Source organism: Myripristis murdjan, chromosome 18 (assembly GCF_902150065.1).
Source record: "Myripristis murdjan chromosome 18, fMyrMur1.1, whole genome shotgun sequence".
In the NCBI taxonomy this organism is placed as follows: domain Eukaryota; kingdom Metazoa; phylum Chordata; class Actinopteri; order Holocentriformes; family Holocentridae; genus Myripristis; species Myripristis murdjan.
The window spans coordinates 12,948,059-12,965,889 of NC_043997.1; the positions used below are offsets into that span (position 1 = coordinate 12,948,059).

General features: G+C 44.8%; 2 protein-coding genes across 2 annotated transcripts; one reads left to right on the forward strand and one right to left on the reverse strand.

Moving 5' to 3' along the window:
* Window positions 1-37: 37 nt before the first annotated feature.
* Window positions 38-11,693, reverse strand: ajuba (ajuba LIM protein). Its single transcript, XM_030075936.1, has 8 exons — window positions 8,999-11,693; window positions 5,309-5,410; window positions 5,057-5,124; window positions 4,847-4,909; window positions 4,068-4,198; window positions 1,197-1,248; window positions 683-751; window positions 38-460 (listed from the first exon to the last, which is right to left on the reverse strand). Exons 1-8 carry the CDS (start codon window positions 10,560-10,562, stop codon window positions 329-331), a joined length of 2,181 nt encoding a protein of 726 aa, XP_029931796.1. The 5' UTR covers window positions 10,563-11,693; the 3' UTR covers window positions 38-328.
* A 3,256-nt stretch (window positions 11,694-14,949) lies between these two features.
* mrpl52 (mitochondrial ribosomal protein L52) lies at window positions 14,950-17,352 on the forward strand. The gene is made up of 5 exons (XM_030076193.1): window positions 14,950-15,038; window positions 15,897-15,966; window positions 16,147-16,214; window positions 16,715-16,779; window positions 16,905-17,352. Exons 1-5 carry the CDS (start codon window positions 15,005-15,007, stop codon window positions 17,055-17,057), a joined length of 390 nt encoding a protein of 129 aa, XP_029932053.1. The 5' UTR covers window positions 14,950-15,004; the 3' UTR covers window positions 17,058-17,352.
* The last annotated feature ends 479 nt before the right edge of the window (window positions 17,353-17,831 follow it).

Consider the following 17,831-nt stretch of genomic DNA (forward strand, 5'->3'; position numbering starts at 1 on the left):
TGGAGCAGGATAAAGAGGGGATTTAAAAAAAAAAAAAAAAAAAAAGCAGTAGTTTGTTGCCCATTCCCTCATAACTATGATACAGTAATAGTATGAAAATTACAGCAGGCAATACATCTGATAAAAGGACTGATCCAAGTAGATGTCTGCAAAGTTGAAAGTGAACCAGTGAAAATGTTTGATTAGCAGATTTCATGAGGAAAAACAAAATGTGTGTGTGTGACTGAGGGAAAGCGTAAGAGCGAGGAGGAGGAGGAGGAGGGATAACTGACTGCGAATACGACCATTTTTTTTTCTTCTCATGTACATAGCTGCATAGGGAGGTCGATCAGTGTGTGTTGTGAGGGGGAATGTTGTGTGTGGTGCACACTCGGGTCATGTGACAGGAGTGGCAGAGGAGATGAGAGTCCAGAGGGAAGCACTGGGAGCCCGGCTTATCGGACAGCTGCTTCCCACACTCCTGAGGAAGAAAAACACACAGATAAGGACGGGAACGCAGACGGGAAGTGACATCAGCTATCCAATCTCCACACTGAGAACACATATCAGCGCCGCTTATCATGTCATCAAAAACACGCTGCACACGAGCCCGGTCTGCACTCGGACGGTTTTTATGAGTCAGCAGCACACACACACACACACACACACACACACACACACACACCGTCTGGCTTCGACTCACCTCGCAGTGATAGCACTCAAAGTGATAGTCCTTGTTCATGGACACGACCCTGAGGATCTCCTCACTGCCCTGTGGCACAAAACGACAGTGAAGGAGGCAGGTCAGCGCACATAAAGGTCACACACACACACACAGGTTGAAAACAATTTGTTTAATTCTGCTTGAAGCACCCGAGTTTGATTTTCCACATCCAGACACGGGTCAGGTAAGTCATGCATCACAGTAAAATATGCTGGTTAAACATATTTTGAAATACTTGGCTGTGATTGACCTACAAACAACTCCCACCTATCAACAAACATAAAAACACTGACTGCTGGTGATTTTCTCAATTTAGAAATACAAGCATATTCTGTTTATTCTGCTACGTTGGTCAGGAAAAAGAGCACCAGTTTAACGCCCAGAATGTAAAATGTAATGTGCACGTAATAGTCCACTGTAATCTGAAGGCATATATGAAGCATGGACCTAGAAATACACACCCACATAATGATTTATGGTAACGAGCACTAACCTCAGCAGGTAAGATGGGTTGTAAACAGGCAGCGCACTTCGGGGCAAAAGTCCTGCAACACAACACAGGAGGAAAGTTTATTCAGAAACAAATGAGCAGGTGAGTAATTTCTCTGAGGACAGGAAGGCAAACAGATTTCAAACTTCATGTGCAAAAAGTATAAAACCTCCCTGTTACATGTAAACGCCTTTGTCCATGGCTAAGGTTACACTTGGATTCATGAAAAGAAGAGGAAATGGGGCTGACTGCACTCAAACAAAGAAAAATCACTGCAAAATTAGTACTGATACAAAGATTTGGAAATAAAAGATTTTTTGGGCTGTCTACAAAAAAAAATTGCTCCTCTGCTGGTTTTTGTTTCAAGTCTGCCGCCACCGACCTCCTGACCCCCGTTCAAATCACAAATCTCCCTGAACCTGCTGCATCTCGGGGAGTCCTGTGTGATGATCTCCACCAGCCGGCGGGGCTCAGCTCACTCCTGCTCGTTGGTTTACGGAGCGGTTCTGCCAGCTGAGCGCCCCCCCACCCTGGTTCCCACCCTGGTTCCCACACTGACCACGGGGCCTCGCTTTGAAAAGGTGCAGATCGTCACACAGCACTCTGAAATCCAGTGGTTTTCAGGAAGCGTCTGTGATGTTTGTGTGTGGGGGGGTCCCGAGGTCGCAGGAGGACGATTTGTGTCTGTGAAGGCGCTCCTTGAAGGCCGCCTGGCACCGTCCCGGTCACAGAGACCGGACAGGGCGCAGCGTTTTATAATAACCGAGTGTGTAAATCAGCTGCGATGGCATCAAATTAACCCTCGCATCTAAACACGACAGATGGAGTGGAAATAAAAGCAGCTGTCATCAGGCACCAACTGAGATAATACAAACTAATAACCAGAGTGTCTGGATTTAGGCCTGATGAATTAAAATCAAGGTTATTCTTTAAAGTATCTCAAAAAATCTAGAATAGCACCGTGATTGTTTGTAATATGTTTGACTCAGTAACCTGTGCAGTGTTTATTGTTGTGTTTTGCTGCGGTGTGAGCACTTGAGGTTTGGAGTGGGGACGGTTTATAGCAAAGACAAACTCGAGATGAAACACAAGACGTCGCCGACCGACTGGGAGCCCATAACCACCCGCCCAACACCTCCGTCTCTCTGCACCACACTTATTAGTTTGGGATTTTTCATTAGCTTTTATTTTTAGTTCATTTTTTAAATTATTTTTGTTTTCAGTTCAGTTTAGTTTCAGTTTAGATTCCAGACTGGCTTTGCTCGTTTCAGTTTAGTTTTTATTGTTCTAAAAAGGTTTAGTTTTAGTTTGGCTTTTATCAGTTTCTGTATTAGTTAATATGGCGGGTGTTTGTCAGGGTCTAGATTTAAGAAATTCAGAATGTGACTAAAACTAAAAGACATTCTCTGTATATCTTCATTTTAATTTAGTTAGTTTTGTAAGCACACAGTATCGTCTGTTATTTTTTTCCCCTTCAAGTCTAGTTTTTATTTCTATTCATTTAATTAAAATGTTTTTTCACATCTAGTTTTTAGTTTTTAGTGAACTAGACTAACCCTGGTCTGCATGCACAATATGGCTGCTTTTTAAAACCTCTTTGAGACAGATTGATGAAATTCAAGACTTTTTTTCTGTTTTTATACCAATCAGCATTTCAGGTGACAGTAAAGGCCAGTGTTTTATTATCCAGAACACAGAGGTAACCTTTTGGTTGGAACATGGTCGTTATTAACTGGATGATTCTTGAAATTTTGTTGCGAGTTTTTCCAAGTGTCCTTTGGGTGGTGATCTAATAAAACCACCCAATATTTTTTATTTTTTTTCCACAGAATTTCACAGGTTAAGTATTGAGGATTCTCTGTGCTGGTAAAAATGACAGCTAAGTAAAACGTGAGCCATACATAGAAATACATGGATAAATGAAATTAGATCAAATGCTTTTTTGTTGAAATTAAGATCTCACAAATTCAAATTTAAGACTATTTCATGATGTTTAAAAGGTCTGCTATTTGTAAAATTGAAGTTAAGACATCTTAAGGACGTGCAGACACCCTGATGTGTGTCATTTAGTGTTTCCTGGCATCAACAGATAAAACAGTTCAACTGCTCCCATCGTAAAGGACATTGTAAGAAGCACATAGACACCTTCCTAAAATAATCGCCTAGCTCATTTTTTGTCAAAAATGAGTTTTTTGCCTAAATCATCTCCTCTTGATGCTGGCCACCTCTGGTAAAATCACCAGCATCCTCAGTTGAACAGATCATGCCATTCTACCTCTGAAGTATAACTGCCTAAATCAAGAGTGTGTCAAAACTGTCTTAGGTAGTTTTATTTTGCCTAAGCCAAAAGAAAATGTGACTTAGGCAATTTTACGTTATTTAGGCTATTTTAAGCGTTTCAAGATGGCAGTGGTATCAAGAAGAAAGAAAATTTTCTCTGCAAGTGAAGTTATTTCAATGATCCAGGGCTCATCCCCAATTGGTAAGTGATGAGGTTTAGTATAACATTGGCATGTAATGTATTACAATTACCTAAGTCAACAAAGGCATGTTCAGAAATTTGCCTAAGTCATTTATTTCTGTTATGTTACATAATTGACTGACATTGTTTTCAGTATGTCAGTAGTCATCTTTTTTATAACCTTTATCAATTATCAATAAATATCATACAAGTAATTTTTGGTGAAGTTTTTTGCGTATCCTGAAAAACCTGAAAAAACTTCACTATTAATTGAACGTAACATTTCTACATTTTGTGACTGAGCAGAGACAGGAGAGATGGAGGTCCCAGGCTGGATGTGAAGCCCAGACATGGTGTGCACCGCCGGGACGCCCCCCTGACTCGTCTTAATTCAACCCTTAAACACGTCTCACTTGTTGTAGTCGGCCACGCAGTAGATGTTGCTGTGGTGGTCGACGGTGAACGGCACCCCGTCCAGAGCCTTGGAGCACACCACGCAGCGGAAACAGCCGGGGTGGTACGAGTTCCCAAGAGCCTGCAGGATCTGACACACACACACACACACACACACACCGGCAACTTCTTATTACAGGTTAACAAGGAAAAACCAGGCAAACAGGCCAAAATATGCCACACACAACCTGGAAAAGTACATCTACGTAAACATTTCAAAACACTGATGTAATACGGATGTGCACACATCAAAAGGAAAAAAAACCCACTCCTATCTGTGTGCCTTCCATGTCACGGAGCAATTTTGTTTGTTTGGAGCTGCATTTTTTATTACCCTCGTATCACTGGCCAAATATAAATGATGTGACGTTGTGTCGCAATATTTCCGGGGTAATTACAAGGGAATTTGACGTTTCAAAACTCTTCAGGTTTAGGCAAGTGGGCCATGGGCAAGTGGTTTTCTAGACCTGTGATTTTACACCAACATCAAACACAAAGGGCAGGATTTATCACAGAGGAAGACACACACACACACACACACACACACACACACACACACACACACACACTCCTAACTGGAAAACCTCATGCCGCCACTATGACTATCACTTTCTCCACCTACACACACACCGAACGCTGTGGTTTGAAACACTTTCTGGAAAATGTGGAAATCACAAGATGAGGGGCGTGCATGTACACACACACACACACACACACACACACACAAAAAAAAACTCACCTGTTCCAGAATAAGGTGGCCGCACACGCTACACTTCTCAGCAGCAGCCTGGAAACCTGAAAACTGTGATGGAGGGCAGACGATGATCACAAAATCTCAATCAACTCATTTTAAAAGTCATTTATTTTCTGAAAACGGGTGAGTGTGTGTGTGTGTGCGCGACAGAGAGGAGAAAACACGTCTTTCTCTGGCCTTGACCTCGACTCTTACCATGTAATCCTCTTTACAGTACACAGAGCCGTTAACATTGTAGAAGTCCTTGTTTCTCAGGGTGCGTCCTAAGAGGGGACACAAAGACAACCTCAATCAACCATCAGAGAGATGATTCAAGATAAAGGCAGAATATTTGAACGGTAAACACACAGAGATAAAGCTCAACAGAAGCTTAGATGTAAGACAAACAGACTTAAAGTTGCTGTTGTGTCCAGAGGGGAGGGGGAGAGGAGGAGGGGGCAGACTCACCGCAGGACACACAGGTGAAGCAGCGGGTGTGATAGAGGCTGTCCAGAGCCTGGCAGGCGTTGTCCGCCCCGTACACGCCTTTCCCACACTTCACGCAGGTTCCTGCCGGCACAAAGGGGGACACACAGGCGACGCAAACACGCGTTTAGTCGGGAGTGAATCGCTCACTGGCCCTTAACACTTCGTTTACGACGCATTCCTGGAGGATGTGTCTGAAATCCAACTCCAACACAAAGTGTCAACACTTGTAAAGCCTCTCGTTCGCACCACCTAGGGGATTTTCACACAGTTAAAACCCCGTTACTCATGCCAGCCTGTTTACTCATCCACTCGAGCCTCTGGAGCTTTGTTAAAGGGAGACTGACTCTCCTTCGCTTAACCAAAAGAGTTTCCTGAGCTTGTTAAACCATGTACATTTGTCGAAAAAAGGAGGCACCATAAACTTTCATTTTAATCCTCATGAGTACTGCAACAAAGGAGTTTTATTCATTTTAAATTAGTAACTAAAAAGCATCAGGGGAAAAAAAATGTATTATAGGGAAAATGGCAAACATGAGCAGGATGAAAGATGAGCTGCTACAGGGCTAAATTCCTCCAAAGTATTATCTAACAAACAGGAGGTCATCTTTTTTTTACCTATTTTAAGTCAGAGCCAAAGATGCTCAGAGTGTCAAGATACGGTTTTCACTTTCACTGTAGATCTAACCAACAAGAACATAAAACAAATGCTGTATCGAGGCAAATTATCTGGAGAGTTTTAGGTTACAGTTAGGAATCAGGAAAGGGTTAGACAAATAAATCAACCATGTGCCAGTCATCAATGACATGTACCCTGGTTTTAAATCAGTCAACCTTCACAACTAACATTTCTGTGTGTTACTAATGTGACAAACAGCATTCGGATCTGAGCACCCGTTCAGCACACGTCAGGGTATCGGGCAGAAAGCGGAAAAATGCTGTGGTGGTCCGAGCCGGAGAGTCTCTGTGATCTATTTAGGAGTCTATGTTTCGCCTCTTTACTGTGGTTGAGGGAGTGCCGTGCAAATTGACAATTCCTACACTGTTCCTACGGTCTTGGGACAGTCCCGTCAATATTTGTGAACACAAATAACTCTGCCAAAGAAACCGGAGAGCCAAGACTCAAACGTATGGCCTGGGAGATGGAGCCTGGAGCCGCTCCACGGAGAAGGGGTTAGGAACCGCCTGGGACGGCATCCAGGGGCATTTTCTAGGGATAAGGCTGCGTTTTATGGTCCAGCAACAACAACAACACCACTGCTATAGAGCGAATCCGGGCATAAACAAACTATAAAATTTGGGTAAACCGATGAAAACCAGCACTGACATGCTGAAACCTCCTCTGAAGCTTCGAAAAACCATGAAAATCACAAAGAAAGTTTCTGACCCAAAGGTTTTGTGTATTTGTTCTCCTGGCTAAACTCTGTGCATGTGCATTGATTTTTAGGGGAGTAACGGTTCATCTTTTTCATGGTTCACTTTGTACCTCAGTTTATATCCCAGTTTGGCGTCAAAAAATGTAACTGACTAAAAAGTTAACTTTTTAAAATTAAATTTAAACATATATCAACAATTCAACACCAAATACTGAATGGGACTGACTGGGATTTTTACCAAAAGGTCTGATCTTGGGCCTAGAATCGTTACTAATCCAAAGCCATGTTTAACGTTTCATTTGTTCACTGTAATTCCATGTCTTGGAAAAACAAACAGAAAAATAAATAAAAATCTATGGTTAACCACACTTTCCCACGAGGAGTGCAGAACCAGGTTTCCGTTTTGGTAAAAAAAACGTAACACCCCTATTTGTTTTGTGTGCTTCTCACCTTCTGTGGCGAAAATTTGGATTCATAATTAGTTTTTCCATTGTTCACGCTTTATATACCTGATGATGTCTGGGTCTAAGGTGTCTTTCTTTTGGCCTTATAGGAAGGTTTTGTTCATGTTCCCAAGTCCTGACTAGGAGAGAACATTTATGAATTCTTAATCTGAACGCTGCTGTCGTCTTTTTTTTTTTTTTTTTTTTTTAAACTTGGCTCAGCATTACAGCTCATATCAAAGTGCGAGTGCGTGTGCAGGCCGATTTCGGAGCGTCTGTCTTCACGGCTCGGAGCCTCCGAGTCCCGACTAATGGCTGTGAGGAGTACAGTATTGTATGTCCCCTCAGGGCACACATACCTGAGCAGAAAAACAGGCTACAGCACACCGCCCCTGCACACGCCAGGGCAGCATTACACACACCAGCACACACATGACTCACACCCACAGTCTCTCACATACACACACACACACACACACACACAGCGTTACTGTGGCCTGAAGTCACTCCGGGAAACACACAAACACACCCTGCCACAGAGAAACAATATACACACACACACACACACACACACACACACACACACACAGCCTGAGCCCTAATCTTGTGTGAGTCACAGTAATGGTCGGAGCTGTGTTTATATGGAACATGTAATTTGCGTCTGAATGTGGAGGCAGAGTTCACCGGGTGTATAAATACGCCACATTAGCCCTCTGTGTGCATCACATTTAGGGCAAATTGGCAATTTCGACCTGAAACGTCAGCTCACCGCAGGAGTGTGTCTGCATATTGGATTGTTTGCACTTTGCGTTTCAGGGTGTCAGCTGGCTTTTAAACACCGAGTTCTTTCTCCCCCTCATCTCAGCCTCCTCTTTTATCTCCTCACTCCGCTTCTCTGCTCTTTTCAGTCTTTTTTTTTTTACGGCCAACCAAACACATCAACTTGTCTGGATCAGTTTCTGAGGCCCTCCTTTATGCTCGCGTGCACCGACCCTGCGTGTCTCTGCAGGTTCCCCAACAACATCCATCCATCCATATGCTCTTTCAACTATCAATCTGTCCGTCCATCCATCCTTGCATCCATCCATACAGCCCTTTCATTTAGGGAGAAACCTGTGATCCGACACCCGCCGGCGAGGATGACAGTAATAACACACCGAGGGAGGATGCTGGGTGACCTTTTGCACTTTTTGAGCGGGCTGATATGGACGCATGGGATGCTGTGCATGAGCCGTGACGGCAACCGGTTCAAATTAGGGATGCGACTTCTTGAGCAAATTCAGCGCCACGCTCACTCCACACCTCTCTGCCTCCCCTCATACCCCTGACTTTTCTAGCGATGCTCTGATCAGGTGTATCGGGGCCAGTACCAACCACTGATTTTTTCCCCTCAGGATCGGCCAACGCCAAGTTTTATTTTTTAGTGCAACTCTTTGATAATAATTGCAACTGCTGTCTCTTCTTAGGAGTGGTATCACCCAAACTGCACTACCCATATTATTACACTATCCTTACACAGGCTGGGCCCAATTAGATTTCCTTGAACCTGTGAGTGGCAGATGAGGATCATTTTCGTTTTTCACTTATTTCCCCCATGTGAGGTTGCATTTTGTGAGTCAATTTGCGAGTTTTCTGACACTGTATACAAAAGTGTGAGAATTTAAAATATGGCTCCCATATTTTGAACTGAAAAGGAAAATGTCATATGTGTGACTTCTTGTATGTCATGTAATTTCACCAATTTAAAAAAAAAAAAAAAGGAAAATTCTATTTCCAACTTTACAGCCTGAAACAACTGTTTTTTTAATAATAATAATAAAAATAAATAAATAAAAAGGGTCTGCTGTTCTCACCAAAGAACTCCTGGCGGTTCTCTGTGGCCTCCCTTCCGGCGCAGACTCCTGGACCCTCCTGCGTTTTCAGCGGCCCTGTGGTCCCAGCGGACACAACCGTCGTCGTGGCCGATTTGGGGAGAGTTTTTACAGGAGGGGGCTGCTCTTTCAGCATCAGGCCCCCCAGGAGCCCCTCCCCTTCCACCTCCGCGTCTCTCAGCAGAAGCCTGGTCAGCTCCTCCTGGTAGCGGGTGCCTGGCAGGTCGGAGTAGCGGGCCCTCTCTCCTGTCACACACCCCTCCTCCCCTCGGGCCCGCTGCTCTTCCCACCACTCTGGACCGGCCTGGTAGCACGCAGCCGCTGGGCTTCCCACTGCTGGTGGGTACGAGTGCCTGGTGTCATGGGCACCTGGCGGCACCCCTCCCTCCAGGTAATGAGTCCAAGCTTCAGCTGTGAGCACCCCAGCCCTGCTTGGACCTGCGTAGCCACCAGTGGAGCCCCCTGTCTGCAGGGAGGTGAACGACTGCTGTGGAGGGAGGCCTCCGGAGGCTGAGTAGCGGGAGTCGTAGCCCAGGCTGATGCCGCTTGTTCGGTTGCTGCTGCAGCGACTCCCCATGGGACTCCCTCCTCCGCCTCCGCTGGCCGTGCTGGAGGCAAAGCTGGACCTGGGGCTGACCAGCACCGACTCCTGGAGGCTGAACGAGGAGCAGGGGCTCAGGGTCGGGCCTGGTGGGTAGAAGAAGCCTCCTCCTCCTCCTCCGGTCACATCAGAGGGTCGGTGTGGTGGATGAGAGAGAGAAGCTGGCCTGGTGCTCTCCCACAGCTCGCTGCCCGTGCTCAGACGCTTGTACAGCAAAGCCTCCTGGAGGGAGAGGCGTTTGTGCCTCTCCGGCTCAGAGAGGTAGCCCGCCTCGGCCACGCCACCTCCACCGGCCCGTGAAGCCGATCCATAGCCTGTGGCGGTCGGGTACGGCGGGGGCACAGAGAGCGGCGGAGGCTGGGAGAGGAGCTGCTGCCGTCTCACCAGCTGCTGGAGCTCCAGGGAGTAGCGCCGCTGGTTCAGAGACGCCTTGGAGCCAAACGCTCCCAGGGGGTCACACTCAGGGCCCAGACCAGACTCACGCCTCATGTGGGAGTCAACACCTTCGCCCAGGTAGCAGGAGGCGCGCTGCTGGGGGGAGCGGCGCCTCAGCGGGGCTAAGGTGACGGGGTGGAGCGGCTGCTCGGCATCGGAAGGTACAGCACCCACCGTGGAGGAGGCAGGAGGTGTGCTGAGGAGCTGAGTGGAGGGCACTCCTATCCCTCCACCTCCTCCTGCTCCTCTCCCACTCACTGGAACACATGCCTCGGCTGCGGTTGCAGAGGCAAGCGAGAACTGGCCGGGTCTTGAGGGCGAGGCAGCTGCAGAGCTGGGAGCTGGTGGCAGACCGCTGCCCCCACCGCTGCCTCCAGAGATGGCAATGTTGCCGTTGCTGTTATTTGAGGTGCTGGCCGAATCATGTTTTTTCTTCGAACTGTTGAATTTCACACTGCCCGAGTCCGTCAACTTTAACTTTTCCAATAACTTGCTTATTGGCCGGTCCATGATGAGGCCTACTCTTTTTCTATCAAAGCAAAGTCAAGTTTTTTTGCTTTTTGATTTTACAGCTAACCCCGTGAGTCAATGTCCTCAGATACAGTGTAGAGCAGATATACAGCAGAACGGTGATGTTCAAGTAAGTCTACAGAGCAGGGTTCACTACAGCAGTTGAAATGTCAGCAATTAGAAACTGTTCTAACAAATAAAAAAGGACAAAACTGTCTTGAAATGAACGGAGGAATAAAAAAAGAGCCCTGTCTATATATATATACACAATAAATACAAAGCAGATAAATAAAAGGTTTAAGACATCTCAGGGTGGTTACATGACTTAAGTCCACTGAGTCATCTGCTGTGCCCTCATGTGGAAAACCCACATGGACAGGTAGGCAGTGGTGAGCAAGAATCCATTGGATTATTGGACAATCCCTACCAGTTCAAGTCAATCCGACAAAGCAGTGGCGAGAATAAACAGGAGGCACGTAACATCCAGGACACTTGATGTGACCTATGGTCGCGGAGGGCCTCCTTTGTGGCCCCTCATGTGGCTCCACACCTGCATCTTCTCGTTTGGTTGAACTGTTCTTTAGTAATGTTCGCTTGCAAAATTATGGATTATCCAGTGAAATTAGCTGACCCTTAATTCGTCGTTTTTTTGTTTTTTTCCTCTCGCAACACAATGCCGAGAGGTTTAGTGAGCAGAAAGTGTGACTACTTCATGTGGGTCCAGTGTAGACAAGAAAATAAATCCGTTTGTGCACACAGAGTCGACTCACCCGACTTCTGCCATTCATCTCTCGACGGAAGAAGTTCAGAAAAAAGTTAAAATGACATGGTAAACTTGCGGGGTCCACGCACAGGGAGAGAAAACGCACGGCGCTCGACACCTCCTCCGTCCGTCCTCGGCTCTTTCATTCCCGTTTTCAAAGAGAAACGCTGTCTTGACTCGGTTTAAAAAAAAATAGTAGCGGAGAAGTTTGTGGAGAGAGTAGGAAATTATGGAAACCGAGTCCAGGTTAGAGTTTCATCCCGGCGGGGCCAACGCTGAACCGAGCGAGCCGCACGGGAGAAGTAAAACCCTTCCCCGTGTGCACAGCACGGTCGACAACTTTGTTTCTTTCTTTCTTCCCCCTAAATAATAACTTACCTCCCCCTCTTCTGCACCAGCGTCAAGCCGCCCCGCATGGAAAGCGGCACTTCCGGTCTGGGCTTTCAAAGCTAAATCCATTTCCTCGGTTGGCCAGACATTGCACGGGAAACGACAGTAAACCACACAAAATATATCTCCCAACACGAGGTGAAATATATATCTTTAAACACAAGTAACATAATAAATAATGTAGTTCAGTACAAAAAATAAGAAAAAAACTATGCATATCCTATGAGAGTGATAAAGATATATACTAAGACATACCTAAAAAAATATTTATAGACCTTTCACCTTTGCACATTTACATGAGCTGTGTGTATTAGAATAAATTTACAAAACATCTATAGGATAGAGTATGTATAAATAAAACAGATAAAATGTACCGCCCTACTGTGAAGATTATTTTGTTTAATTCTTAAAATATTATACTTTTCAATCAATTTAACAGTTGTCGTCTCGCTTAGCGTTTGATAATGTGATTTCGATACGAGTGTTGTCGTTCGCCGCAGAGCAACATTTGTTTATTTGTTTTTTTAAAGTGATGCGTTTCTTGGTTTTATTTTGAAGACAACATCGCCCTGTTTCCGGTGCTGCGCCGTGTGTCGTCGCGCAGCTTGACGCTCCTCTCTCCGCTCCTCTCCCAGTCAGCGGCGGCTCGTCTCCCCCAGCGGGCCGGGACACCTTTCCGCCAGCCATGGCCGTTTCGTCATTCAGACGCTAAAAGCGCCTCGGTGGATGTGCCCGCTCCACTCCGGGCCCTTTCTGTCCTCTGTAATTATTATTCTCCAAGTTTTCTACACACAGACCCTACATTCATGAAGACTCAACCCACAGCTGGTTTGACTTTAAAGAGGACAGCTGATCATGTTTAGTCTGTCGTGTTGTGTGTAGGCATAGGAAAAGAAAATTAATTAAAAAAAAAAAAAAAAAAGATTTGATCAGGAAACTTCACCTTTAAGTGCCTTCTTTTCATTTTTCTAGTTTGGTGTTACTTGGATCCTATCATAAAGACGTACTTTTAGAGCTTACACGCCGCACTTGATTGATCCTTTGAATTTTCTGAATGAAAATAAAACTCCCTTGATACACGTGGGACATTTAGTTATATATATATTTTTTTTCTATAAGGAGAATGCTATGACTGTGACTGTTTATTTGCGATGTCGTTCTGGAAACAGATGCATTCACTGTCATTGTGGCTTTCGGGTTGACACAGGCCGAACTGGTGATGATGATGATGATGATGATGACGACGGCTGGTAAACTACGACCGCCAGACTGTGACTCATGTAACTTACATCAGTTATGGACTCTGTCTGTGATGCCTACTGCTTATTTACTCCCATGAAGATAATTGTGAGGCTAAAATAACTCCCCCCCCCCCCCCCCCCAAAAAAAAAAAAAAAAAACCTCTACCCCACCTATATTAATAATAGCCACATTTACCAAAACCAAACCTGTGATGTAATCAGCACATTCAAATATCTTATTATTAACCTTATTGGAAATGTTAAATGCAACAAAATCCAATATCTGCTTATTCCAAACGTGTGTATATGTGTGTGTGACAAGCCTTTTTTTTTCTTTACATGTTATGCCGCTACTCAGTGATACTGTTTCACAGCACTACTTTATTGTACCACCAGCCCGTGGAATGCGCGGAGGGACACGGCGGCGTGGTGAGGCTGGTGAAATTTTTTCGGCGTGTCTGCGCTCTCCAAGGACGATGCAAAGTAAACATCCCGCTACTATTTCAGGACCGGACGGCGTGTATGCAGGCTCGGTCCCGGCCGTTTTGTGGCAGTAATAAGACGAGAGAAGCACCAAGAAGCGCCGAGTAAAGTCCAGCTTGTTGTCCCGGGCTGGTTGTTGGTGCACGGCTTGGTTGGTTTTGTGCGCCCCGGAGCCCCTCCTGCGGCTCCGGAGGCCGCCGCGGCCCCTGCGGTCCCGGCCTCCCAGACTGCGGCGCTTACCTCGGAGGCTGCGAGTGGGAACTTGTCTGAAAAGCTAACAGAGAAATTCTTCGGGGCTTAGTGTCCGGGCACACACGCCAAAACAATACTTTCCAGAGGCGCTTATACACTGCTGTGATTCAGCTCCAACACACACACACACACACACACACACACACACACACACACACACACACACACACATAAAAAGGCAGTCATATCGATAATACTTTGATATGGGCTCAACACACACTGAATCAGTGGCCTGTTCCTGCAAGGCTTAAACAACGCGTAATCACCAAAAAATGCCACGCAAATGAAAACTCAAAGTAGATTCAGTGTGTGTGTGTGTGTGTGTGTGCAGCAAAAAATGCGCATTCTTTCTCTGTAACAACTCCATGATTCATTATCTTCTTCAGTAAGACAACAAAGAGGCCCCTGTGTTTAATAGATGGCATTAGTTGGTGCCTTGTTTTATTACACTTGAACCGTGGACACACACCATGCAGGTGGAGCAAAACAATGCGCTGCAGTGTGATAATGAAACACACAGATAATAATCTAACACTTCCTCTATGAGGCGCAATGCCAAAGTGCTTAACGATTATCTAACCCTTCCTCAACAGCTTTACATGCGACTGCAACACCAAACAGCTAAGTTACACATAAATTACCAAGTGATAAATCTGCTTGGCTTCGACCTTTAGTGACATAAAAGTGCAACATAACAGGATTATAGATAGATAAACAGATCTATCTGTTTATCTATCTATAATATCCTCATATCTATAGATATGAGGAATTTCAAAGCCATCCTTATAATGTACAAATAATATTGCTTATGTTATCAAAGCACCATTAGATTAGATCCAGTACTGTCTATTAAAGTAATTAATTTAACCAAAATTTTAAAAAATGCAAAAATAAATGTACTTATTTTATAGCTGCTCCTGCTCCCTGATATTTTGGCATGAGCAGTCCTGGGCGTTTACACGGCAGACAAAGCAGGAAACAACATGAGCACCTCATGTGAAAATTTCATTTAAAAAAAAAAAATTAATAATCAAGCAAACAAAACTGCTGTGAGCTGTGATCATAAACTTCATGGTCTTAATTGGCAAATTTCATATCCATAAAACATCCAGTTTTTTTCTTCTAACCCTTCTCCAAAAGTCTTCTTTCTTGCTTCTTTCTGCATTTTGTCTTAGATAGATAGATAGATAGATAGATAGATAGATAGATAGATAGATAGATAGATAGATAGATAGATAGATAGATAGATAGATAGACATGGTAGGTGTGTGTTGAACGCCCTCTGCTGGTCACCACCACACAGTGCAGACAACATGGCGGCTCCCATCCGGACGCTGTGCTGCTCAGGTGAGGGAGGTTATTCTCTACATGTGCCGAGTCTTGTTTAATAAAACCTCGAATCGGGATTGTAGGGATATTAATGATGATTTGAGATACTTGCCGACCTCGAAGCCGCTTTTTGTTGACTCTGAATTAGCAAGCTAGCCAGCCTTGTTAGCATCGATGCTAACTGGCTGTAGCTGTGTCGGGGGGAAACGCGGTGGTTGTTATGAGAGTCAAGGTTAAATGTTTTGGGGTTTACTGCTGGTTTGGTACTGTAAAGAGACTTTCTGGCACTGGGGATAGAAAACTGAGCTGTAGACTACCTTACCCAAGTTGTGTTTTCTTTTTAAGAAGAAAGAAATCACATTGGCTCAGCCGTAAACACATTAAAGATTTATTTACCATTAAAAGATGAACCGCACAGTTGGATTTGAGACTGAAAACTCTGAACAGCTTTTATGTCTGTTTGTTGAAATCTAGACTAAGCTTTTTTTATCCCACCTGCAGCTGCATTTTGACCTTTATTCCTTCACATTATGGCTTAATATGCTGCCTACTGAGGTTTTTTTTTAATTTTATTTTATTATTATTATTATTATTTTTAAATGTAACTGCGCCTATTCTCGTTTTATTTTGTTATTCTAGAAGTCCTTTGAGTCTTGTGGAAAGCACTTTGCCTCTGTGTGAAATGTAAAACCCAAATGAACCTGCCTTGCCTTGCCTTTCTTCACTTTCAGTACTTTTGCCAGATGCAGTTTTATTGATTATAATTAATGATTGTAAATATCTACTTGATAACAAGTGCTCACTGTTACCAAGAGGTTAGTGCCGTGAAGGTGATCTTACAAGACAAATTGCCCCCCCCCCCTTTTCGTTTTTCAGTGTTGAGACGCTGCGGTCGTCCCTTCAGCACAACATGTACAGCACCGGCTGGAGAGAAATGGAGGAAGGAGTGAGTTCACGTCATATACACTCAAACATCTGGCTGACTAATCCAAAATATATCTCTCAAAATTGTTTCCAGTCTTCCCAGTCCAAGTCAGTCGCAGTATTTGCATGTCTCTTGCCTGGTCTGGCAGTTTGTCTGTGTTCAAACAGGGAGACAATAAACCGACTGTGTGTTTGTTTGCAGACATGGACTCGCCCCCAGCGGCTCCGAGTATGGACCCATGACAGATCTGCCTGATTGGTCATTTGCAGGTATTTATTTTGGAGCGCAGGACAGTGTGTGTGTGTGTGTGTGTGTGTCACCTTTACCTGCAAACTTACAGGTCTGACTCGGCTGCGTTCACCCAGCCAGTAGAAAGTGGCCTCAAATGTGACACTGATCTGGTTTTTAATGCCAGTGTGAACAGAAAAAAAAAACAAAAAACAACAGCACACATTTGGGCCACTTTCTTATGTAGTCCTAATTCAGCGTCGGTATTCACTGATCAGGACAAAACAAAACATGGAGGATCACAGCAACAACAACAACAGGCAGACGTGAGGTTATAAATTTAATAGATATATGGGAATATGCTTCAATAAAAGCCCTTTTTTGCCTTCTTGCCCTCAGTCAGAGCAGCGAACAGACCGACAAAAGACAAAATGATGAGAACTGGCTCACTTGAAGAGAAAGCTGCAGCCAATTTTACAAGAAGTGATTTCTAATCTCGTTCATTGTGTGAGTTAACGTTTCGGTTTGTGTGACCGGGCAGACGGCAGACCGGCGCCTCCGCTGAAGGGACATCTGAGAAGACGACAAGAGAGGGAGGCTTTAGCGGTGAGTGTCACACACTCGTCTTCCGTCCAGCGTCTCCCTGCTGCTCTGTGTCTGCGTTTTCTTTATCGTTTACATGCCTTCATCCTCTCTCTCTCTCCCTTTTTGTCTCTGTCGCTCACTCCCAGAGACGGATTGTGATGCTGAACTCGGAGGTGGACAGAGGAATGGAGGCCTGGGCGCAGAGACAGGAAGAGGCCCGACAAATGGAGGAGCACAAAAAGTCCCTTCTGCTCAAACCTAAAGGCGACAGATTATTTAAGAAAAAATCCAAAAGTTAGAAACTCCTGTTCTGAACATGTTGTAATATAGTTACTCTGAACAATAGCCTTAATTGCTCTGTTGGATATATTTATAAGGAGCTGTGGCTTTTTCCGCCCGGGTTACAGTTTAAATTACTTTCATTTTATAATGAATTTCCCCCGCAGCGATCACAAGACGTCACACTGTTGATGTGTTTACTCCATTTCTCATTGTTTTATGCTACAAATGTGACACTGTTGTGAACCACATATCCAGAAACCGTTGGATGTGAAGTACGCAGATGTGTTTCATCGAATAAATGGACGAAATGACTCTGCTGCCGTGAGGATTAATGTCTCGTAGCTTCCACTAGAATGCAGCATTTCTCCAGTTACAGGAAATCTGTGGGCCGAGACGCCATTTTGTCTCGTGTCGGGCTCAGAGAGGAGTTTTGTGGGGGCAGGCAGAGGAAGGGAGGGGTTGGCAAACAAAGTAGCACTGATTCAGGAGTTTAGTGTGTGTGTGTGTGTGTGTGTGTGTGTGTGTGTGTGTGTGTGTGTGTGAGAGAGAGAGAGAGAGAGCAACTGAGGCCTTTACACTTTGGTGTGCTCTAGTTAATGTCCAGACCACCTCAGTGAAGTGAGTCGCCTGTTAAATGTGTGAGTCACAACTTGGATCAAAGAAGAGTTTAATGTCAGCACCAAAACAGAAATGTAATAAATTTATTTTATTTTGTCAGCGAGGTTGCTTCAGGCCACATCGGGCCAGATAAGGTCCTGATAAATCACGATGAGGGCGTTTCTTGATGGGAT

Excerpts from the sequence above, each read along its gene's own strand:
- ajuba (XM_030075936.1), bottom strand. The coding sequence starts at position 10,562 with ATGGACCGGCCAATAAGCAAGTTATTGGAAAAGTTAAAGTTGACGGAC. Across the intron at positions 4,199-4,846 it reads GCCACCTTATTCTGGAACAG|ATCCTGCAGGCTCTTGGGAA; the intron begins GTGAGTTTTTTT and ends TGTGTGTGTCAG. Across the intron at positions 752-1,196 it reads AACCCATCTTACCTGCTGAG|GGCAGTGAGGAGATCCTCAG; the intron begins GTTAGTGCTCGT and ends TTTGTGCCACAG.
- mrpl52 (XM_030076193.1), top strand. The coding sequence starts at position 15,005 with ATGGCGGCTCCCATCCGGACGCTGTGCTGCTCAG. Across the intron at positions 15,967-16,146 it reads GGAGAGAAATGGAGGAAGGA|ACATGGACTCGCCCCCAGCG; the intron begins GTGAGTTCACGT and ends GTTTGTTTGCAG. Across the intron at positions 16,780-16,904 it reads AAGAGAGGGAGGCTTTAGCG|AGACGGATTGTGATGCTGAA; the intron begins GTGAGTGTCACA and ends GCTCACTCCCAG.